This window comes from Ambystoma mexicanum, chromosome 6q, assembly GCF_040938575.1.
Source record: "Ambystoma mexicanum isolate Mex_15411 chromosome 6q, UKY_AmexF1_1, whole genome shotgun sequence".
Classification (NCBI taxonomy): Eukaryota; Metazoa; Chordata; class Amphibia; order Caudata; family Ambystomatidae; genus Ambystoma; species Ambystoma mexicanum.
The window spans coordinates 54,326,711-54,351,993 of NC_090937.1; the positions used below are offsets into that span (position 1 = coordinate 54,326,711).

At 50.6% G+C, this 25,283-nt stretch overlaps 1 protein-coding gene across 3 annotated transcripts in view; it reads left to right on the top strand.

Annotated features, from left to right (window-relative positions):
• The window catches only part of MELK (maternal embryonic leucine zipper kinase), a 711,420-nt gene that overhangs the window by 235,942 nt on the left and 450,195 nt on the right, over positions 1 to 25,283 (top strand). For all 3 annotated transcript variants that reach the window (XM_069630471.1, XM_069630473.1, XM_069630472.1), the window contains exon 8: positions 8,969 to 9,067. In XM_069630471.1, the coding sequence (XP_069486572.1) occupies positions 8,969 to 9,067 (99 nt within the window). The remainder of the gene's footprint in view (positions 1 to 8,968; positions 9,068 to 25,283) is intronic.

Consider the following 25,283-nt stretch of genomic DNA (forward strand, 5'->3'; position numbering starts at 1 on the left):
CCATCGGGAGGGATCCCGACGAGGGCGACGACGAGAGCGACGGTGTCGCTGACAAGGCTCCTCAAGAGCCCTCTCGCCCGTCGTTTCCGGCGCCGCAGGACACCTCGGCGGCCATTTTGTCGGCGATTCAGTCCTTATGCTCGGAAATGAGGACAAGGTTGCCCCTTCCCCCAACGGGGGAACCGGAGCCAGGACCTTCGGAGAGTCCACCGCATTAGAGGAGAACGCATCCTACGCCACCTCTCCCACCTGCTCAGCCTTCCCCCGGTCTACTACCCACGGGGATGATACAGGCACGGACACGGCTACGACAGGTACAGATGACGACTGAGGCGACGACGGGACGTGTCCCCCGTTGCCCCCTGCTCGGGCGTCCCCGCCCGACGAGATTGGATCTTTTCATGCCATGATTTCCAGGGCATCCGAGCTTTTCCAGCTCTGCCCAAAAGAAAAGAAGGGTTCCTTTACCAACACCACAAGGCTAAAAGGAAGACGGTCCTCGCCGTACCGCTTCTTGATGACATCTGGGATGAGGGGCTAGCCCTCCTCAAGAACCCTGCCACGGCGCGGGCAAAGAGGGACCAGTACGAGAAGAAGTACCGGGTCCCCGATGCTGCCCCCTTGTGCTTTCGGGCACAACCTACCCCGGATTTGGTTGTCTCGGCGGCGGCATAGAAGAAAGCTGGGGGGGGGGCATCGGCCACGACATCAACTTCCCCGCCGGACGGCGAGGGCAGGTTGTTGGACACAATGGCACGACGGATCATCTCATCCGCAGCGACGACTATCAAGGCGGCCAACGTCCTGGCTATCGTAGCCCGCTACGACAGGGAGTTGTGGTTCAAAATTGCCCCTCTGTTAGACTTACTCCCAGACGCCAAAAGGGCTGAGGCCCTTGGAAATCCTACAGGAGGGGGAGATTGCTTCGGACCACGCCATCACGGTGTCAACGGACATCGCCGACGCCGGTTTCCGTCAGTTGGGCAACAGTGTTTGCTTTAGACTACGAGGATGGCTCAAGGCCACGGATTTCCGCGAGGACGTACAAACCAAGGTTTTGGACATGCCCTTCGACGGGAACAACCTGTTTGGGAAGGCGGTTGATGAGTCCCTTCAGGCCATCAAGACAGACACAGAGACTGCCCGGGCACTGGGAGTGCTCCAACAACGACGGCCGTCCTTTCGGAGCTCTGGAGGCAGACAAGGTGCCTCCAAGGGATCCGGCAGTGGCTCCTCCACTTGCCGCCAAGTGGCGAGATCTTCGTCCCAGGAATCCTACAGGGGACGCGGCAAGTCGGGTGGTGCCCGTCGTCGTCGACAAGGTCAAGGAGGCAAGGCGGCCTCCAAACAAGATTGAACCGACCGTGGGGTCGGGGACCCCGCCGAAGCACCCCAGTGGGAGCCCGGCTGCCGAGGTTTGTCAGCGTGTGGGAGTCCATCTCCACCGACCGTTAGGTGCTGGACGCCCTGGCCCAAGGGCACGCCCTCGAGTTTCAGAAGAAGTGCCCTCGTGTTCCTCCCATGGCCAGGAAGGAAAATCACGTCCCTCAACTACTGTTGGAAGTAAGGGCGATGCTCAAGAAGGGTGCCATCGAGCTCGTCCCAAAGAGGCTTCGGGGCTCGAGTTTACTCAAGGTACTTCCTCGTAAAAAAGATAGGAGGATGGCGCCCCATCCTAGACCTACGACTGAACAAGTACATCAAGGCACAGAAGTTCCGTATGGTTACCCTCCAGCATGTGCTGGGACAGCTGGAGGAGGGTGATTTCCTGTCATTGTTGGACTTGGAGGATGCCTACTTCCACATCCCCATTCTAAAGACACCGAAAGTTCCTCAGGTTCGTGGTCCAAGAGCGGCACTACCAGTTCAAGGCCCTCCCGTTCGGATTGAAGTCGGCATCCAGGGTGTTCACCAAGTGCCTCGCACCGGTGGCGGCGCGGCTGCGCCTACAGGGGTTCCACGTCTACCCATACCTGGACGACTGGCTCATCCCGGCAAGGACAAAGGAGCTCGCCGTGGAGCACACTGCGAAGACCGTCCAGCTGCTCAGACCTGGGATTCTCCATCAACTTTCCAAAATCCCACCTGGTTCCGTCGCAAGTCGCCCTGTTTCTGGGAGCCAAGCTCGACACAGAGGCGTGGCTGGCCTCGCCGTCGGAGGAAAGGACCAGGACCATTCTGGGCAAGGTGCAGCGTCTGCTGGCCACGGACATGGCCAGGGTAAGATCTATCAAGTCCCTCCTCAGGATGATGTCCTCCTGCATTTATCTGGTGCGCCTTTGCAGGCTTCGGATGAGACCCTTACAGGAGTTCCTCGACGCCCGCTGGATCCAGTCGACGGGCAGCTTCGAGGACAGGATCCCTCTCCGAGACGTTCCGTCAGGCGATCCGGTGGTGGAGTACCCGCTCCCATCTGTCAGCGGGCACAGACTTTCAGACCCCAGCTCACCAGGTGACGGTGACGACGGACGCCTCCCTGGAAGTTTGGGGAGCACACTCCGGAGATCTTCACGCGAGAGGCCTTTGGCTCCCGGAGAAGTCTCTCTACATCAACATCTTGGAGCTCTGCGCGGTGTTCTGGGCCCTCGGGTCCTTTCTTCCGTCCCTCAAGGGCAAGGTGGTGAGGATCTTCACCGACAACACCACCACGATGTTCTACATCCCGAAGCAGGGCGGAACCAGGTCCCCGGCCCTATCCAAGGAAGCCCAGGATCTGTGGCATTGGGCCATCGCCCAAGGGATGCTTCTGGTGCCTCTTCATCTGGCAGGAATAAAAAACACTATCGCTGACTCGCTCAGCAGGGAGCTGTGCTCGTGCCACGAGTGAGAACTATGCCAGGATCAAGTGGATCGACTCTTCCGACGATGGGGTTAACCCCAAGTCGATCTCTTCGCGACTGCGACAAATTCCAAGTGCCGGAGGTTCGCCAGCAGGTTCCCCCAGCCGAGGAGCATGGGCCATGCTTTCTCGTTCCCCTGGGACGGCCTATTTCTTTGTGTTCCCTCCGCTGCCGTTGCTGCTCCGGCTCATCAACCAGTTCAAGAGGTCCCGGTGCAGGATGATCCTCGTTGCACCGGCATGGCCGAGGCAGATCTGGTTCCTGGACCTTCTGGACTTGTCAACGTCCCCACCAGTCAAGCTGCCTACAGACGCAGACCTTCTCTCCAGAGAAGGAGGCGCCATTCTTCACCACAACCCGGAGTCGCTGAACTTGCAGGCCTGGCTCCTGCAGCACTAGAGTTTGGAGGGTACGACATCCCGGCCGACTGCAGAGAGGTTCTTGCAAAGGCCAGGGCGTCCTCAACTCTCAAGTGCTACGGACATAAATGGAAGAGGTTCTCTGTCTGGTGCCGTGCACAGAAGATTAACCCTCTGCGGATTACGGCCCCTCAAGTACTGCCGTACCTACTGTCGCTGGCCAAAGCTGGACTGGCTCACGCCTCCATCAAAATACATCTGGCTGCAATCTCCCGATATACCAGGACGACGGGACGGGCGTCCTTGTGGTCTCATCGCCTGGTGAGAGAATTCATGAAGGGACTATTCCGATCATTCCCGCCGGTGAAGGCACCTACCCCGGCGTGGGAGCTTAATGTGGTGCTGACCAAGCTCATGGGGGGGGGGGGCCCCCTTTCGAGCCTATGCATTCGGCGCCTTTGAAGTTCCTATCGTGGAAGACCGCTTTCCTCGTGGCCATCACCTCTGCACGACGAGTGGGAGAGATCCAGGCCCCATCTTGCTTGCCTCCATACTTGACTTTTCATGACACGAGGGTGGTGCTGAGGACACACCCATCCTTTATGCTCAAGGTGCCATCGGACTTCCACCTCAACGAGCCCTTGGTGTTGCCAGTTTTCTTCCCGTTGCCTTCGTCACCGGCTGAGAGGACTTTGCACTCGCTGGCTGTAGCTAGAGCGCTGAAGTTCTACGTGGACCGCACGAAGAATTTTCGGAAGACGTCACAACTATGAACTTTGGGACTGTGAATCAAGGGAAGGCTCTCTCGAAGACTTACATTTCCAGGTGGCTCTCCGGCTGCATCATGCACTGTCACCGGTTGGCAAACCGACAGCTGCCCGGCCGTCCGAGAGCCCATTCGACCAGAGCGATCGCTGCTACCACGGCGTTCCTGTCTGGTGGGCCCCTGCTGGACATCTGCAGGGCTGCGACGTGGAGGTCGACTCACACCTTCACAAGATTGTACTGCGTCGATCGGGACTCCAGGGAGGAGTCCAGGGTCGGCCAAGCAGTGCTGCGCAACCTGTTCGCCTAAGGTGAGCCTGGTGAGGAGGTAAGAGATGCTTAATTTTGAGTTGTTGTATTGCTTAATGTTGAGCCTGTTGCCACCTCCCGTGGTTGTGCATGTGTGTACTGCTATGTAATCTCTTATTCATGAGCATGTGAATCCATGCCAGACCCCATGCTGGAGAAGGAACAAGTTACTTACCTCTAACTGTTCTCCAGCATGGGTCTGGCATGGATTCACATGCGAACCCTCCCGCCTACCCCTCTGCGGCTCTTTCTTCACTTGGTCATACTGCCACTTTACGTGCTACCAAATCTGAGGCTGGCTGCCGGAGGCGGGGCTTAGGGAGAGGGCAGTCATTGGCTGGGGGCAGTATGACCCAGAGACCAGTGATTGGTTACTACTAAGAAAGACAGATCAGAAACGAAACTGATACTGATTTTTTTTTTTTCTATACCGAGGATTCCTGGCCTCACGACGGGGAATATTCATGAGCATGTGAATCCATGCCAGACCCATGCTGGAGAACAACAGTTACAGGTAAGTAACTTGTTCCTTCCACTCCATCTTGGTGACCAGGCCTCACTGCGATAGTACAGCGCGCAGAGCACATGGCCCACACCCTCGTTCCCACTCTGACTAGAAAACTCCAGAGGTATTTGAAACAGCTAATAAATGTAACGCATCACTCTTCCTCTGAGATCACGGTCCTGCATGTGAACCGGCCTGAACCAAGCACATAGCTCGTTCATCTCCACAAACGTGTCCTTGCCCACGCACCCTCGCCAGTGGAAACTTACTGCCATTTTGACCCTTTGTCCCTGCAAGGTGTTCTCTTCATGTGCCAGACCACTGACCATGCCATGATGCCCACCTAGCAGATCCCCAACTAACATTAGACCCCTACTGCAGTATATCGTTGCCTATCAATAACAAATGCCACATACCGGAGATTCTTGTGAGCACAGACCCACACTTCAAACAGTGTATTATAGTGGTCAAGACCTTTGACCTAAGGCCTGTATAATCCAATGTTAATTGATAGTATAGATGTCTCTTTTATAGAGACCTAACCAACTGTAAGACTTTGAGCAAGTGTTATTTAGTGCATGCATTATTGATAATATATTATGTTAGCTTAGATAGCGACGACCCCGCTTCACAGCGACCTGAACTTCACCCATTCCGAGCACAGATGTCTGACTTCCATCCTTGAATGGAGACACACTTGATTCATTTAAAAAATCGAAACAACCATTGTTAAAATATGTGGTTTTATTTTGTATCTTATTTTGATAAGACTTTAAACATTGTACAGTTCAAGTTGCAGCACAGCGAGAGAAAATCCCCTGTACTGACCGCTGTCACTCGGGAACGTTTCTCTTATGGCACGAACGGCACAGGTGGGTGTCACTCTTCGAACGCGGTGTCCAAGCCTCCCGTGAAGCCACCATATAAAGGAACGATAGGCCACCAGCGAAAAGGAATGAAACAAACTGTTTTTAAATGACCAAGATAAGTTTAATAAACGTTTGTTGTCAATGACAATTCTTGTAACTAATGGCTTTCTGCTCGGACAAATGCTATCTAGACACTGCACACTATTGAACGACTTTTGTGCGTTACAATGATGTGTCATTTTGGATATAGTAGAAGACCATGAAATAGGAGTGGCATCACAAGCAGAGTATACTTACTCGTTTCTCGAATTACGAGGACGAACAGTTGCGCGAAGTTCGTGCAGAAGCACCATCATTATCCTCAACACGGACCGTATGAGGCAGGCTGCCCTGAAGTCTGGCAGCTCGGTGATGCATTGCAGTCGTGGCTCGCCTTCCGAAATGTAGGCCACGCATCCCGAGTTTTCACAGCAGCAGCAGCAGCAGTTCTCGGTTGGCATTAGCTCGCACCGATTGCATGTGCACCAGGTGAAAACACCGTCCATGTGACTAGGTCCAGGCTCTTCAGCTGTTGAATCGTCCTCCCAACTGCCGTCCGAAGACCCATCGTTTTCGCGTGTTTCCCTTTCCAGTAGTTCCTCCTCAGTATACTCGGGCTCGTACATGTAGGGCATTATTGTAGCCATTGTGTGTTCAGAGCACAGAAACGAGTCACAGAATACTCAAAGTAACACAGAGAGGAATGGAATCGAAAATCTGCTGCTGTGTGTTGTGAAATGGTCTGTTTATACTTATTGAGGAAAGAGGCGTCCTGCCATTTCCATGGTGACACGTCATTAGCTGAAGTGCAGCGAATGTTGACACAAGACGTGCTTTGGCTTTGTGAAATGGGCGGTACGCGTCTGCTGATGACAGGCTCAGGGGCGGGGGATATGATTTAGTGCCGCAAAAGCAGGTCAGCCAGGGCGATGGGGGGGGGGGGGAGGGGAAATGATAGGATTATCACAAAATGGCAGCTCCCTGATGCCTGTTTTCGCGTGCGTTCAATGGACGAAAACTCGGGTAAGGTCCATAGGAAATTTTTCTTAAACACATGGTCGACCCATAGGGGCAATAACATTTTTTGACCAAACCATTCCTTTAAGTAGGGAAACAGAGCGGCAAGCAGGAAGGCACCAGGTGGGCATGGCTTGCTAAGTAGTGAAAAAGAGCGGGAAGCAGGAAGGCACCAGGTGGGCAGGGCTTGCTAAGTGGTGAAAGAGCGGGAAGCAGGAAGGCACCAGGTGGGCGGGGCTTGCTAAGTGGTGAAAAAGAGCAGCAGGCAGTGTCGCTATAACTTGCGTTATCCTACTAAAACATTTCTATTTAAGTAACTAAAGGGTCCTGATGAACTTTGCATTTCCTGCTGCATAATACTTGTGCTCCCATCCTATGCTGACTTTGATGAACTCTTGACTAGTTAGGGATTGGAATGCTGAAGCATTAGGAGTCTTGAAGTGTTGCTGAGAAAGATCGTCCTGCTAATTGTGTTGAATAACCCTCCTTTTCCTTCCTACAGACTGTCTGTGACTTGAATGAAACTGTCACTTCTCTAACAAATGATGGTGTGCGGCACTACTATTTAAACAGTAGAACTGTCATTTTCTGTAACAGTTGTAAGCGCTAGCAACTACTATTGAAGCAGTCAACTTTGACATGTATTGTTTATTTCTTGTGTATTGGTTAGTCTAAAAGTATTTACTTAACTGCCTTGATGTATAATAAATGTATTTTATTATAACTTTCAGTGTGTTTCTTTGGGCAATTGTATTGATTGTTCGTAACTACACCTCACATCCTGGTCATAAGATAAGCCTGGCTCCTCTGCCATTCTACCAATCCTTGGGGCAGTACAGAGTTGGGGACCTGTACATCAAGGGATAGTTTTATAGTCTTGCCTCCAGGAGGACTTAAAACTCCTGACACGCTTCTTTGAGTTTTAACATTAGTTGGAACTACTAGTGTATGTAGCCTTTGTTTATTTGTACTTTATTACTGACTGCTTTGCCCTCCTGCAGTATCTGGATCACAACCAATTTTCCGACCTACTTCATGTTTCCCTTGTCTGTACCCCCATGATATATTGTTCAAATTCGAGCCATGGATCCACTCAGTAATTCTTGTTCTGGCTCTTTTTAGGTACCACGATTTCTATGGGCCTTTGGCAAATTAGAGGACTACTTTGCATTTCTGATTGCTTTGTTTTTTGGCTTCTCAGCACCCTTGAAAGTCTTGTGGGGACAACCCCAACATAAAACTCTTGTTCATATCGCTTTTATCTGTGCCACTCTCTTGCGCCTTCGGAGTGTTGGAATCACAACTCTAGTTGAGCCTTTGTATCTGGTTCTTTTGGCTTCATCAGTACCCAATGGATACCTACTGGGTTAGGCCTGTGGAGTGTTAAGGCCACAGTTTCTAGCATGCCATTTGTTCTCTTGGTAGCCTTGTCAATGTGCTGTATCTGTTTCCACCTCCTCAACTTCCTTCCCAGGTTTCATTCCTGGTATGGGCTCACACCAAGTGTATCCGAGGTGTGGTAGGAACAACTTTCCCCTCACTTTCCTAGCTCTGTGGTCATTATTACTATGGACTTGTTCATGAGTCTATGCTTGTTTCTTTGCATTATTCCTCTCCTTTACTAGTCTCTTTTGAAGTTCCTGGACGTATGTGCCACCTAATGTCTACTTTCCATCAGCAGTCAGTTGGCCTCCCGGTGCTGCAATTGTAAAGGTAATCCAGTGTCTCCACTCATCACATTTTTGCCTAATCTTCCTCAACTACTCTTATCTGTTTATATCTTGTTTTGGGCTCTGCTCTAGCGGTCTGGTGGCTCTATTTTTTTTTTTGTCCTCTCCCTGGACTTCATTAGCCAATAATATTTCATTGCAACAGTCAACTGTTCCCTCATAAGCTCTGAGCATCATAAGACTGGCTACAAGGTTTACCATACGTTTAAAGACTTGCAAAATGTGCAAAGGTTTCTTGCAGGTGAAAACTCTTGCACAGTGGTTACATAATGCCTTTACTTGCTCTTTAATTATGAATATAAAGAAATGTAGTGGCCAAATGGCAGAGGTTGTGCTGTACAATACCACTCTACATAAATATATTATATTGTCCATTGCCCTGTCCCATTTTCTCCATACGAGTTACCATAATTATGGAGGAAAGTTGACTTGTACTGGGCAACTTATTATATCTAGATCTCTCCATGTGCAAGCGAAAACCCTTTTGATTTTCTATGCATCTGCAATATTTTAAGTTAACTTTTTTTCGTTTTAGGCTGACATTTGGAGCATGGGAGTACTGATGTATGCACTGATGTGTGGATTTCTACCATTTGATGATGACAACGTCATGGTGCTCTACAAGAAAATAATGGTATACAAATTTCGTTTTATGTTGGGACGGGGGGACGGGGGGTACGGGGTGAGTGTTCTGGAGGGTTGCTAATAAATGGCACTTACAAACTAGCCTAGTGAAATTTGTGTGAGTTTGGGAAGAATTTGCCACTTCGAAGGGGGTTTCATTTTTGTCAGTGTGATTATTGTAAAATGCGGCTTTTATCATTTGCATTAGCCGCAGAAGTCTGGTCCCACACGTCTAGGTCTAGTGTTAGATTGTCAGATTACCCAAAATACATTCTGTAGCTCGACTTGGATTTTATTATCAGGATTTGCTTTCAGTTTTTTAGGAGTAAAAAAAGTATAAATCATCCTTCACTTAGTTTACAAGACTACTCTTCAGTTATTTTATTCTTCTTTGGGAGTTTAAGTTTAATTCTGACTCCAGTGGATTTTAAAGCCATTTGTTTAAATATTCGGTAAACTTGGCAAAGATGCAGTGTATAGTAGACCTATTTACTGTATCAAATCAATTTTTTGTAAATCTACATAATCTGTTGTGGCCTATTCGCACCTTGGTAATGGCGCTCTGCCAATCTGGTGGCTGGAACAGTGGGTCAGAATACTGGCTGCTGTTTCCCGCCACCTAAGGCCCTTTTCTGGGTGGTGCTATTTATTTTTTTGAATGTGGAGAGCCAACTGGGAGTAGTTACCCTCTACTCCCCACCCCCCCAAAAAAATACCATTATCCGGCACCCCCACCTCTCCCCTCCCCCCCCTCCCCCGCGCGGTCTCTTCAAACTGGCCACGGCTGCCGTATGGTCCCTTTTCCAATGACCGCAGCCATTTTTATTTTTATCTTCTCTGGAGATTGAGTTCGCGCAATAGCGTGGAAAAATATATAAGCACCCCAGGGTTTCCGTGGTGTGTATAGCAAACACACACCACCGGGGGATGTAAATGGCTGTTAACAGCCAGCAGCCCTCGTGTTTAGTCTGGTGCTGTTAGCCACAGATGGGGTGTCATTGATACTTTCATTGCCAAGTCACTAAAACATGGCTTGTGAAAAGCTGCCTTCATCCTCTATTCGTTTTGCTCCTTTTCCCACATAAACTGCTATGGTACACTTTTTATTTTTTTGCTTTGAGTGCTGACCTTTTTTTACTTCTTTTGCTTTGGGCTCATTTGTATAGGGAAACTGATTAGTCCACCACACACAACTCTTTCCTAGCGAGTTTCTTGTATTTTTAAAGCTGCACACACCACTTTACAAAAAACAAAGTTATAACTTGGTGGTTGCAAATGCAGAAAGTCCCATTCTGCTGTCTTTATTACTTTTTACTCTTGAACGTTTTACTTTAACTGCATATTGCCACACAGAGTACTATATATTTTATAAAGGCTGTGCTACAAGCTTTTCGCATGTGTGGCCATATTGTCCTTTTTTCCTCCCTCTTGGGTCCGGAATTGCCGTATATGGAAAGCCCTTTCCGTGTCAAAGCCTTGGCTTTCCCAATAAAGTGGGGGGGGGGGTGTGTGTGTGGGGGTGGGGGGGGCTGGGATGGTTTGGCCCCAGACTGCTGGACTGAAAACCGATCGTACCGACCGTCATATCGCACTGCAAAAAAAGGTACACCACAGTATTAAGTTAACACCATTGTTTTCAGCTTCGTAGGGTATCTATATTTCTTTAAAAGACTCAGCAAGAGCCAAAAACATTCAACAACCAAATGTGGTGTTCACGCTGGCAAAACTTTACAAAAATGAGTATGCAAAAGCTAAAATGATTTGTTTACATTTAATTATTTACATTTTACCTACACTTGAAAAATGCAAAATCAATGGCCTCACACATGGAGAACAAACCCATCATCCTTTAGAATACATATATAATTTGTATACATGATCGATCTTCTAACATAGCAATTGATTTGTGAACATTTAATCACTCCAAAAACCAGACGGTTATCCTTTTTAACAGCGCTTAATACCCTGGAGTTGTATCGGTGGGTAACACAGCTAATCCTCTGGAATAATCTCCTACGATGGAGCTTCTCTGTTCTATTTGTTAACAGCTGCTTAAATAACTCATTTCTCTTGGAATCTGAAAAACAATAAAGGGACTACCTCCTATCTGCCGACTATTATTCCAACTTTGCTTCAATTAAATCACGTTATAGGATGAGAAATTCAATTCATACCTCGTGCATATCAGTAATTTCCAAAATGAACAAATAGACGGCATAGCAATGGATTCTACGATGGCACCTAGGGTGGCCAACATGTATTTGAAGATGTGTTTTAAAAAAATGTTTACATATTTTTATTGGTTTTAGATGTATTCAACTGTAACACGTAACATCCACAAACCATTCCCACCCCCCCCCCCCCCCACCCGAATGTTTTTTGTTCTGATGCCAGATTTTTGAGCTTAAGTTTCAAGAGTGACCAACTAAGAGAAACCTAATCGCATGTTGAATTCTGATTTTGTGTGGGCACCATTGTGCCATGTACTCACTTTGTGAGTAATGACTCCCATTCGATCTTAAATTTGTCTTGGTCTCCCTGGATCTTGTATGTGATCCATTCCATCACTGCAAATGACAGACCCTCTGTAACCACTCATAGATAGATGGTGGGGTTTTCTGCTTCCATTTTTTGCGCAATTGCGAGCCATGCCTCAATTTGGCTCGCAATTGCGAAAAAGTTGAGCTTTTGTGCTTTCGTCAGCCGTTTTGCCCGGGGGTCCCATAGCCCTCACAGCTGTACTTTTTCTTCCACCCGTCCCAGGTCTTGGAACATCCCCTGCATCTGGGTTTTCACATCGACCCAGAACTGTTGGATTTCTGGGCACTCCTACCAAATATGCTTCCAGTCCCCCACCTGTCCACAGCCTTGCCAACATAGATTTGAGGTTTACGGGTACATTACTTCTCCAGCATGGGGTCTGGCATGGATTCACATGCTCATGAATATTTCCCGTCATCAGGCTGGGAATCCTCGGTAAAGAAAAAATCAGTATCAGTATCGGTTTCGTTTCTGATCTGTCTTTCGTAGTAGTAATCACTGATTTCTGCATCATACTGACCACAGCCAATGACTGCCCTCTACCTAAGCCCCGCCTCTGGCAGCCTTCTTCAGATTTTTACCGCACGTTCAAGTGTTGGGAGTCCTCGTGCTTAGCTCTCGAGCTTTTACTGCGTGTTTTGCGCTTTTTCAGGTATATTTTCACATTTTTTCGGTTAATCGAGCCTCAAGCTCCACCGTTTCTACTCCCGTTAACGGCTACCCGTTGCAGGATTTTCCTACGCCCCTCAAGGGTGAAGAGTTCGTCGAATCAACTTCTTGGAGGATTCCAGAAGATTCGCGGCCTACTTCGAGATGGCCCAGGATGCAAGCTCGTCGCCCGGACCCAAGCTGTTTCGCAGCTGCCCTGGATGAGGGCTGCAGAATGTGTTTAAGGAAGACGAACATTCGCAATGCCTCTACTGTCTTCATGGGGACAAGACTCATGTAGAGAAGGACTGCCAGTTCTGCAAGAACTTGTTGGAGCGGACCATGAGGGACCGTCAATCCCGTCTCGCCAGCTGGTTGGAGAAGGGCTCAACGGGTGAGAAGAAGAAAGGGTCTGAGCGGGCTTCGAAGTCCTGTGCAGGTGCCCCGGTGACGGGGGCCCAACACCAGGCCAAGCGCCGCGAGTCCGCTGACTGGGAGCGCCGAAAGGTCGGGCTCTTCGGTCGCCAGGCAGGGCGCACCTTCCCCGGCACCGTCAACCACGAGCCAGCGCTCCGGTTCGGGGAAGAGGAAGTCCGAGACCCCGGGTAAGCTTCGGGAGAAGCCCCGTCCGATCTCGGAAGAGGGGGAGCGAGGCGTCACCCCTCCCCCGAAGGAGGCGGCCCGGGACGCACCTAAGGTGGTGAAGGCCCCTACCCAGCAGGCAAAGGCCTCTATCGGGGTGATCGCGGCGACTCTGGCCAAGCCTGCAGAGACCCCGCCAGCGGAGACTGCCTCCGGGACTAGAGTTTCCCTGCCGCCAAGAAGGGAATCCTCTTTTCAGCCAATCGTCGTGGCCGACATGATGGAAGAAGCGAAGGGGGGCACGGTAGCCTCCTCGAGCTCGGAGTCGGCCTCGGAGGAGGAACTGACCGAGGCCTTGAGGAACCTCGAAGTCCAATTCGAGAAGGTTCGATCCCGTAAGGAAGATCCTCGGGAGATAACTGAGGAAGACGATGATGGCGAGGAAGAGCAGCCTTCCCTTCCGGCGCGGCCGGAACCTAGGCCTCAGGATGGCTCGCCGGCCATTTTGTCTGCGATCCAGTCCTTATGCTCTGAGATAAGGACGAGGTTCCCACGGCCCAGGCCGGAGGACCCGCAGCCTGGCCCGTCAGGAAGTCCTCAGAACAAACAGAGGACCCAACCCTCCGCTCGCCCCCGTAAGGCCTACAGTTCCCTCCTCATCCTCCCACGAGTTGGGAGATGACGGTGCGTTGGGCTCGACGACGGGTTCTGAGGGCGGCGACGACGACGGGACGGGTCGCACGGGCCTCGCCGCCCGACGAGATTGGCTCATTCCACGCCATGATCGCCAGGGCGTCCGAATTGTTCCAGCTCTGCCCGGAGGAGCAGAAAAAGGAAGTTTCCTCTATCAGCGCCAGGAGGACAAGAGGAAGACTGTCATCGCAGTGCCTCTAATCGATGACATCTGGGAGGAGGGCCTGTCGGTTCTCAAAAACCCCTCCACGGCACCAGCCAAACGGGACCGGTACGAGGAGAAGTATGTCATGATGCCCGCTCCCGGGGAGCCGGTTCAAGCCCTGCGTCCCCGAAAGCGGACATCCAGTCCCCAAGGAAGGACCCAGCAACCCCATATAGGAGTCCTTTGGACAGTGTCCTGGCGCCTATGGTGCCAGGCTCATTATGGGAGTGCTTGGGCGCACTTACCTGATGCAGACCATGCTGCAGGATCCCGGCCTCCTTGAGGCCTGAAGGGAACTAATTTATCTGTGGGACTAATTTACCATCCGGGCGTGGTCGGGGAAGGATAATACCTGATTGGAGGAAGGATACATACCTGGAACTTCTTCCAAGGCTATTTAAACCCCACCCGAACAGCCACACATGCTTCGCGTTGTTCTGCATCTAGCAGCTGGACGCTGTAGGGTATTTTGTGGAGATTTGGGGCCTGACGGTATTTTATTACCGCCGAAAAATAACTTAGCAATAATCACTCCTTGTATTCAGATTGGGCCATGTGCAACAATAATACAGTGGACATGCATTATTTCAGCACCCAGACATGCATATTTGGTATGCGTGGTTGGTATGCGTGGTTGGTGGTATTTTGGTGAGCATAATTCCCTTGTTTTATTTGTGGCCCCAATGTCCAGAATCCCTTATCTTTGCTTAGATTTTTCGTGTAATCACTAGAGAGACCTCAGACCTACATTTCAGGAATACCACATTTTCAGTGTTAGTGTTAGTGTGCCACCATGGGCGATCTCACTGACTTATTTACGACAGAGAGCTATATGTTGTAATTTTGTGGTAATTTCCACTACCTTATATACGGTAGGGAACTATGTCCAGAGAGTCCCTCTTCCCGTTGGCTCATGTACCTCCAACGAGCTATGCTACAATCACTCTCAACTGTCCATACTGAATATGATCATGCACACATCTGTCTTAAAATGACAATTGCACTGTTTAAAAAACTCCCCTCATCAGCACTGTATTGGTAAATATAAAATACACCACCTGTCTGCTTTCAAATATTTTTCTGTATTATAAAAGTTGCATTTAAACACGATCTCACTCTTTACAGAAATAAATAAAATAGCACAGTAACAGCATTGTCTGTGATACACTGAAAAGAGAGTGGCGGAGAAAAGAACTCGATTTGCAACATTAACATGTGATTAAGGCACCGGAATCTCCTTTCCTACTCTGACTGAATATTCTCGTACACACTCGGCTCCCATGTAATTACCTTATCTGTTCAGCCCGAGTTTTCTTCAGCTGTTCTCTTTCTGAATGTGGCTCCCTTGAAGATTAACCCCAGTGAAAAGGAGCGCCTTTCATTCTCAAACCGGGGTCATTGCCTGGAACTCTCAGCTTTTTCAGCAGAAATGCTCCAACCAGGAAAAAACAGGTTCTTCTCCCAGCTCTGCCAAATCTCGACTCTATTCCGTCTCTCTCCTCAAACTCCCCCCAGCAAAACCCTAATCACTGCCTCTTTCATGATACTTGCTATGACGCTGCTCCAATCAGAATCAATCATGCCATCTCCTCCCTCTCTACACAATGGCTCATTTTTATAGTAATACTTTGTAACCAACTGATTTCCTGTTCTTTCGAGCCCTTTTGCTTCCTGTAGTTATGTGGACAGAGCAGCAGAGAAAACGAAAAGAAAAAAAAATGAATGTGCGTTTAAAAGTTCACTTTCAGAGTAGGCCTATTTCTGCAGTGGAGACACATTTTTATTAGTGGATTATGTTAACTTCGGTTTCATTAGTCAGGTTGGTTATGAGTAATGTTAGTTATTAATTTTCAAATGTGTCTCTTGCACCATAGGCATTTCAGGTGAAAAATAGTGTGCATTTTTGAATGTGCACGTGTGCTTTTAACTGTAAAAATAGATTTGCATCTTATATGTTAAAATCGTTTTTGACTGAATAGCCTGTCTTTCCTTGTTAATCTGGTAACACATATAGCAATGCACCGCACCCTTGTGGTGGTGCTGCATAAAAAAAAATGCTACCTGTGCAGTAGTGCTGTACTCTGTGCTGTAACACGCCAAATATCCTTACAACGCTCACCGTGTCTGCTCCTGCATCCTGACTTCTGCCACGCCTGCCAGCATCCTGGATCACCTGCAAAGGAAGAGAAGAAAACAGAAGAAGGAAAAGTCCTTACCTGCTAAAACCACATCCCGGAGACATCTCGCCGACAATCCTGAAAAGGAAGACTTTTATTTAAAAGCTCATCGCGTCGATCGTTGCAGCGCCGCATTCCACTCACCTATACAGGGCGCCTCCATGTTCAGCAGCGATCATCCGGATTCAGTCACGCCCCAGCGCCTAGGGAGAAAAAGACCAGAACAAAAGGTGAGCGAGAGAGAGAAGGGAATAAGGAAAACTAAATCTCCACGTTAAGACTTACCTGTTGATTCATTCCCTCTCCATTTCGGGTCCGCGCCGCATCCTGGCATTTCCGGACCCCAGCCCCTAAGGGGAAAAAGACATCAGCGTTAATGATTGAATGAAAAGACATCACCAAAAAAAGCTCATTAAAGACTTACCTGATTTCTACAAGGATTTCACCTCTCATCCCGGGTCGGTGCCTGTTCCCCTGCATTCCGTACCCCGGCCCCTATGGGGGAAAAAGACACTAGCATTAGTACATTAATGCATGGACACAAGGGGAACCTCTTATCAAAAAACTTACCTGGAAGCCAAGCAAGTTTGGTTCTCACCAATCCGAAAATCCAGTGAAGTAACTGGATACCAACGCGCCCCTGCATCAGAAGCAGGATGGAGAGCTCGTCCTTCCAGACCCTAAGGTGAGACGCTACGAGGAATCACCGGAAGGGTTTCGAGGAGGGTGAGAGGGGAAAGTGGGAGGCCGATTGCATTACCCCGCAGACAGTTAATCCCCTATTTTGGCCTACAGAAGGATACTTCTGCGAGCCAGACAAGCCAGATTTGGGGGCCCGGTCCAGTCCGTCTTCCAAACCCTGCGCATCACCTTAGAAGAGGTCACAGCAGCGTGAACCAGGCCAGCGCCTCCGTGGGAGTCAGTTGAGCGTTACAAAGTACCGGGTCCCCGAAACCGCTCCCCTGTGCCTCAGGGCCCAGCCAATGCCAGACTCGGTCGTCTCGGTGGCGGCGAAGAAGAAAGTAGCGGGGTCAGGAGCCTCGACGTCTAAATCCCCGCCGGACGGCGAGGGAAAGAAGTTGGACGCCATGGGGCGACGGGTCATTTCATCGGCGACGACGATCAAAGCAGCCAACGCCCTGGCGATCGTGTCCCGTTACCACAGGGAACTCTGGTTTAAGCTGGCCCCCATATTGGACTTCCTGCCGGACGACAAGAGGCGAGAGGCCCTGGAAATACTGCAAGAGGGCAAGAGGGCGAGGTGGCGTCGGACCACGCCATAACGGGGGCAACCGATATTGCCGATACCGGGTTCCGCCAGCTGGGCAACGGTATTTGCCTACAACGGGGTTGGCTCTGGGCGACCGACTTCTGTCAGGACGTCCAGACCAGGGTGTTGGACATGCCGTTCGACGGCAGCAACTTGTTCGGGAAGGCGGTGGACGAATCCCTCCAAGCCATAAAAACGGAGACGGCCCGCGCCCTAGGAGCCCTTCAGCAACGACGGCCCTTTCGGAGCTCCGGAGGCAGACGGGGTGCCTCCAAGGATCCAGCGGCGGCTCGTCCTACCGCCAGGCGGCACGCTCCTCATCTCAGGAGGCCTACAGGGGTCGTGGCAAGCAGGGAGCGCCTCGCCGCCGTCGACAAGGTGGCCAGGGCGGCAAGGCCACCACCTCCAAGCAGGACTGAACCGGCCGAGGGTCTCGGGGCCCCCACCGAAGCACCCCGATGGGAGGCTGGCTGACGAATTTCGTCGGCGTGTGGAAGTCAATCTCCACCGACCGTTGGGTGCTGGATACCTTGGCAAGAGGACACTCTATTGAATTCCTGAAGAAGTGCCCTCACGTTCCACCTGTGGCCAGGAAGGAAAATCACGTCCCGCAACTGCTGTTGGAAGTACGGGCGATGCTCAGGAAAGGCGCCATCGAGCTTGTCCCGAAGAGGCTCCGGGGTGTACTTAAGGTTCTTCCTCGTCAGGAAGAAGACGGGCGGCTGGCGCCCCATCCTGGACCTTCGTCGTTTGAACAAATACATCAGATCACAAGAGTTCAGGATGGTCACCCTCCAGCACGTACTGGGACAGCTGGAGGAAGGCGACTTTCTATCGTCGTTGGACCTGGAGGATGCATACTTCCACGTTCCCATCCTCAAAAGTCACCGATTCCTCAGGTCCGTCGTCCAGGGACGCCACTACCAATTCAGAGCACTGCCGTTTGGATTGAAGTCGGCCCCCAGGGTCTTTACCAAGTGCCTAGCACCAGTGGTGGCGTTGCTGCGCATGCAGGGGATTCACGTCTACCCCTACCTGGACGACTGGCTCATCCGCTCAAGGACGAGGGAACTCGCCGTCGAACACACTGCGAAGACCGTCCAGCTACTCAGACCTGGGATTCTCCATAAACTACCCAAAGTCCCACCTGGTGCCGTCGCAGGTGGCCCTGTTTCTGGGAGTGAAGCTAGATACAGTGAGGCGCCTGGCGGCCCTGTCAGAAGAAGGGACAAAGACCATTCTAGGCAAAGTGCAGCGCCTGCTAGCCACAGACGTGGCCAGGGTGAGGTCCATCAAGTCCCTCCTGGGGATGTTGTCCTCCTGCATCTACCTGGTGCGCCTCTGCAGACTACGGATGCGCCCTCTTCAAGAATTTCTCGATGCCCGTTGGATGCAGGCGAGGGGCACCTTCAAAGACAGGGTCCCCCTCAACGAGGTGTTCTGGCGGGCGATTCAGTGGTGGGGCGTTCGAGCGCACCTCACGGCGGGCAAGGACTTTCAGACGCCGGCGTACCAGGAGACGGTGATGACGGACGCCTCCCTGGAAGGCTGGGGCGCCCACACCGGAGATCTCCACGCAAGAGGCCTCTGGCTCCCGGAGGAGAGGCTCCTGCACATCAACGTCCTGGAACTCTGAGCCGTGTTCTGGGCTCTCAAATCGTTCCTCCCATCGCTCAAGGGCAAGGTGGTGCGGATCTTCACAGACAACACCACGACAATGTTTTACATACGGAAGCAGGGAGGCACCAGATCCCCAGCCCTATCCAAGGAGGCACAGGATCTTTGGCACTGGGCGGTCGCCCAGGGGATGTTCCTGGTTCCCTTCCACCTGGCAGGAGAAAGCAACAACATCGCCGACTCGCTCAGCAGGGAGCTGCGCGCGTGTCACGAGTGGGAACTGCGCCAGGATCAGGTGGATCAACTCTTCCGACGATGGGGCAAACCCCAAATCGACCTGTTCGCAACAGCGACGAACTCGAAGTGCAAGAGGTTCGCCAGCAGCTTTCCCCAGCCGAGAAGCATGGGCGATGCGTTCTCGTTCCCCTGGGACGTCCTATACCTGTATGCGTTTCCGCCGTTGCCGTTGCTGCTTCGACTCATCAACCAGCTCAAGAGCTCCCGGTGCAGGATGATCCTCGTCGCACCGGCGTGGCCGAGGCAGATCTGGTTCCCGGACCTTCTGGACTTGTCAACGTCCCCTCCCATCAAGCTGTCGGTGGACGCGGACCTTCTCTCCAGAGAAGCAGGCGCCATCTTCCACCACGACCCAGCGTCGCTGAACCTGCAGGCTTGGCTCCTGCAGCGCTAGAGTTTGGAGGCTACGATATACCGGCCGATTGCAGAGAGGTTCTTGCAAAGGCCAGGGCGTCCTCCACTCTCAAATGCTACGGTCATAAGTGGAAGAGGTTCTCTATCTGGTGCCGAGCACAGAAGATCAACCCCCTACGGATTACGGCCCCTCAAGTGCTGCCGTACCTGCTATCGCTGGCAAAGGCTGGGCTAGCCCATGCCTCCATTAAGATTCATCTGGCGGCGATCTCCAGATATACCAGAACCACAGGACGGACGTCCCTGTGGTCCCATCGACTGGTAAGAGTTTATGAAAGGACTGTTCCGGTCTTCCCGCCTGGCGTGGGAACTTAACGTGGTGCTGATCAGGCTCATGGGGCCCCCATTCGAGCCGATGCACTCCGCACTGATGAAGTTTGTGTCGTGGAAGACTGCATTCCTGGTGGCCATTATCTCCGCACGACGAGTGGGAGAGATCCAGGCCCTATCCTGCAAAGCACCGTACTTGACTTTCCATGCCTCGAGGGTGGTGCTTAGGACGCACCCCTCCTTTATGCCCAAGGTGCCGTCGGACTTCCATCTTAACGAGCCCTTGGTGTTACCTGTATTCTTCCCGTCTCCTTCGTCGCCGGCCGAGAGGACTTTGCACTCGCTAGATGTGGCTAGAGCGCTGAAGTTCTATGTGGACCGCACGAAGAGTTTCCGGAGGACATCACAGCTGTTCGTGAACTTTGGACCTGTGAATCAAGAGAAGGCTCTCTCGAAGTCTTCTATTTCCAGATGGCTCTCCGGCTGCATCATGCACTGCCACCGGTTGGCTAACCGACTGCTGCCAGGCCGTCCGAGAGCCCATTCGACCAGAGCGATCGCTGCTACTACGGCGTTCTTATCTGGTGTGCCCCTGCTGGACATCTGCAGGGCTGCTACGTGGAGGTCGACGCACACCTTCACGAGATTCTACTGTGTCGATCGGGATTCCAGGGAGGAGTCCGGGGTCGGCCAAGCAGTGCTGCGCAACCTGTTCGCCTAAGGTGAGCCTGGTGAGGAGGTAAGAGATGCTTAATGTTGAGTTTTTTGTATTGCTTAATGTTGAGCCTTTTGCCACCCCCCGTGGTTCTGCATGTGTGTACTGCTATTTATTCTTATATTCATGAGCATGTGAATCCATGCCAGACCCCATGCTGGAGAAGGAACAAGTTACTTACCTGTAACTGTTGTTCTCCAGCATGCGTCTGGCATGGATTCACATGCGAACCCTCCCGCCTACCCCTCTGCGGCTCTTCACTTGGTCATACTGCCTCTTCACGTGCTACCAAATCTCAAGATGGCTGCCAGAGGCGGGGCTTAGGTAGAGAGCAGTCATTGGCTGTGGTCAGTATGACGCAGAGATCAGTGATTGGTTACTACTACGAAAGACAGATCAGAAACGAAACTGATTTTTTTCTTTACCGAGGACTCCCAGCCTGACGACGGGGAATATTCATGAGCATGTGAATCCATGCCAGACCCATGCTGGAGAACAACAGTTACAGGTAAGTAACTTGTTCCATGTAGCCTCTCCAGGGTGTAGTGCCACTGGATTAGTATTTTTATTCATATTTCTCTAATCTGCATCTCCCGTGTCTGTTTTGGGATAGCCCTCCATAGGTGTTCCCAGTGTGTCTTGGGTATTGTCCTGTAATGCTTGTTCCCATTTCTTCATATAGCTCCATTGGAGTTCCTCATTTGTGTTCAGGAACTTGTACATGTCAGAGTCACATTTTTGTTAGCCTTTGTGGGTCGTTACGTAGGTTTTGAATGGGGTAAGTTCCCTTGCCGCCGCCCGCCTTATCTGCGGAGTTGACAACCAGTGACAAAGTTGTTCATATTTGTACCCGTCTTTAGTTGTCTTGCCCAGTAGGGATTTAATCTTCGTATGACTTGTTCGTGGTATGGCTCCTATTTTGGTGCACCCTGCTTCTTCCCATTTTCTGTATGCCCCTTTTCCATCCCTGGCGGGAAATCTGGGTTACCCTACTTGGGCCAAAAGGGGGAAGGATCTTGTGTTAGTGTCCCACCCCTTGTTGCCTCGTCTCATACCTCTAGAGTCGCTTTCATCACCTTGCTTACTTGGAGGTTTGGGTGTCTGACGTATTTCCCCTTCCACAGCAGTTCTCGTGGTGTGGTAGCCACCGCTCTGTCCTGGGAGGCCCAAATCTTATGCGAGTTCCCTGGGACCCATTCTTTCAGTACCCACAGCTGTGCCGCTTCATGTTTGCGGAGGTGTGGTAGGGCTAATCCTCCCACTTGTCTTGGCGCCACAAGGACTGTTCTGCCTACTCTGGGGGCGGGGGCACAGAGGTACGGGGGTCTACTTTTCCATACATATGCCATGACTAATTTAGGGCTTTGAAATATGGTTTGGGGATTTTAATTGGAATCGCCTGAAAGAGGTACAGTAGTTTGGGGGAATATGGTCATTTTATCGAGGTTTTCTGGCCCCACCAGGAGATCAACAATGTTTTCCATCTCCCGAAGTCTTGTTTTACCCTCTCTAGCATTTGCAGAAAATTCTCCCTGTATAGCCGGTCCTCTCGATCCATAAGGGTAATGCACAGGTAGGTCACCCCTTTGTTGGCCACTTAAATTGTAGGGAGGAAGCCAGGCTCTTTAGAGCTTCTTGATCTCCTGCTAGCACTAGCAGTTCCGATTTCTGCCTGTTTATCTTTAGGCCTGAGATTGCCCCATATTTTTCTGTTTCTTGCAGCAGGGCAGGAAGTGTCATTTCCGGGTCTAACGGTGCCAACAGCATGTCATCCGCATGTTCCACTACTTTATGTGGAATTCATGCCATTTCTATGCCTCTCGGGGTTAGAGTCCGTTATTTGAATTATTAGGGGTTCTAGGAACATTGCATAGAGAAGCGGGGACATGGGGCACCCTTGCTTTGTTCCTTGCCCAATGTTCACCTTGTCCGAGATCTCGCCATTTATTGCCATACGGATACTGGGAGAGTTGTAGTTAGCCTGAATCATTCGAATAAAGGGTTCCCTAAAGCCAAATGTTTTAGGATGCGAAAGAGAAGCAACCATTCCACTCGGTCAAACGCTTTCCTGCGTCCAGCGAGAGCAGAATGGCTGGGGTCTTGGAGATCCTGGTCTTTGCCACAAAGTGTATTTTTCTTAAGTTAAGTGTTTGCCTATTGGGAATAAAGCCTGACTGGTCTTGGTGAATCAGCTTCGGGAGCACTTTTATTAATCTGTTCGCTAAGCGTTCATATATCATTTTGCGTCCAAGTTAATTACTGCAATCGGGCGGTAAGAACCCGGGAGTTCTGGATCTTTTCCTGGTTTGTGAAATACGAGGACCTTTGCCTCATTCATTGACTGGGTGATGTTTGCTCCCTCTTTGAATTTATTAGTCTTGCGAGAGTAGGGTCCAGAATATCTATTTCTCTGTAGAAGATTGCTGTGAACCTGTCTGGGCCCGGTGCTTTATTTCTGGGTAAATCTAGAATCACTTTTTTGTTTACCTTATCTTAATCCCCCCTGCCTCACCACTATTTAGCATTCTTATAACAGTTTGTGTATTTTGTTTAGCTTTCAGCTGTCTGGCTAGGAATTTATCGGCTTTGTTTGCTTTTGTGTAGTACCAGTGTTTCAAATATAAGGTGTTATTTCGTTCAAAGTGATTCTAGTTGTCCCTGTATGTGTCTCGCGGCTTTCTTCAGCTTGCTTGACGGTATCTGTAAAACTTCTGCCTGCATTTCTCATAGTTTCGACTCTAGGTCTAATTCCCATTGTCATGTCTGTGTGTCTCTAGTCGTCCTGAGCGCAATGAACTGCCCCCTCATGACCGCTTTGAAGGCCTCCCATAGGGTCTCCCTCGACATCTATGAATGATTTTGGGTGAAGTATTCCAATGTACGGTCTCTAATCTTGTTTTCTAATATGGGGTTTGATAGGTCAGATGGGAGGTTCCACTGCCAAAGCCCAAGCCTCCTTGGTGTTGGGGATAATTCTGCCCATAGTGGAGCATGACCTGATATTGATATTCCCAATTCTATCTTCTGCATTTTCCCCAGAAACTCCGCCGATGCCCAGATGTAATCTATCCTCGACATGTGAGCAGTGAGTATCTTTTTTGTTGACCCATTTTCTCCCGCTGTACATCTACCAGTGAGAGGGTTTCCATTTTCTTGCGTAGGTTTTTTGATGGAGCTCCCTGTCCCTGTACTCTGTAGCCGGTTCTGTCTAGGTTTGGGTGTCATGCAAGGTTAAAGTTTCCTCCCATTACCACTTCCCCCGTGGCGAATCTCTCCAGCTTATCTAGTGTATACCTCAGGAAGCCGTCCTGGCCCGTATTTGGGGAATATATTGAAGCTAATGTTAATGGTTGCCCCTCGGGTAGTGCATTTGCGAAGATGACTCTCCCCGAGTTATCTGACTGTGTTCTGTAGTTGTATCTTCAGGTTTTTATGAAATGCCAGAATCACCTTGGCCTTTCTCTTGCGTATTAGCTTGGATTATCTGATTGTAACCTTTCAGGTGGACCTTGCCCTCGTCTTTCCCCTGATGTGTCTCCTGAAGCATTAGGATGTCGAATTTCCCCTTTGGAGTGAATGTTCGATTTTCTTTCTTTTTACCGAGGTATTCACGCCCCGTACATTGAATGAATGTCAAGATTCTTATCCCTTCCATTTTGGTTTTTTCCATGCCCGTCTCTCACATGTTCCCTTTTCGGCACTAGCTTATCCCTTCTGGCTTTTTCCCACCGCCCCCCAATCCCTACTCCGCCCCCCTTCCTCTACAATCCCCAACTTGTTAAACCCTCTCCCAACCTATAACCACCCTGAGGAGGGCCCAGGGACTTTGGGGGGTTCCTAAATCCCCACCTCTGTTCCATTGGATGGCCCCGGGATTGCTCAAACCCCCCCCCCCACCAGCTCCAAACCTGCTGGATTATTGATGCTCATTGACCACTATGGTGTAAGGTTCTGTCGCATGTCCCAGCTGGACCTCTGGTTTGTTCCTGACTTCTCCTTGTGATCTTCTGCAGTTGTCATTTCTTCCCCCACTGTCTCCTTGGCCTGTCCCCACTCGCCTGCTTCTCCGCATGGGTCCACTCGGTGGAGTTAGTCAATCTGGATCTCTGCCTCGTCTGCGTTTGCGAGTATGTCTTTAAATACTTGCTCTACTGCTTTTTAGGTCGTCTTTTCCCACCATGTCCTTGATCATTATGTTGGATCTGCGGGAGCGGTTCTCTAGGTCGTCGCACTGGAGTTCTAGGTTGTGTGAGACGGACAAGACGTTCCTGTCTTTCTCCACTCTGCTGTGCCGCCTCCACATTTTTTAGAACTCTCGCCTGTGTTTGTTCTTTCTTAAAGTTTAGCTATGTAGGTTTTTAACTCTTGTACTGCTTTTTTCATGTCCTCCGTTGCCAATTAAAATTGGTTGTGCACTGAGGCATGAATTGCTGCTGAAATTCCTTAAACCAGAATTGCATATCCTCTTTTGTGGCCATCACCGTCTGTGTTGGGTGTGGGTCTATGGTTGAGTGTGGGTCTCCCTGTCCCTTCCTTCATTCGGGTGTTTGTGTCGGTGCTCCACAATTGCATGAGGTTTGAGTCCTGTCTGGGAGTTGGATTTTACATAGTCACTTGTGAGGATTTCCCCCTTGATTTGGACATGTGGGCTTTTCTGGAGTGTTGGCAGTTCCCTGCTTGTCGTGGGGGTATCTATAGTCCCTTGGTCGCCAGATGTGGGCTATTTATCTTAGAAATGGGTCGTTGTGCGGTTCTATGCGTGCTGGCGTGCTTATTCGCTGGGAGTGGCTGCCTGGA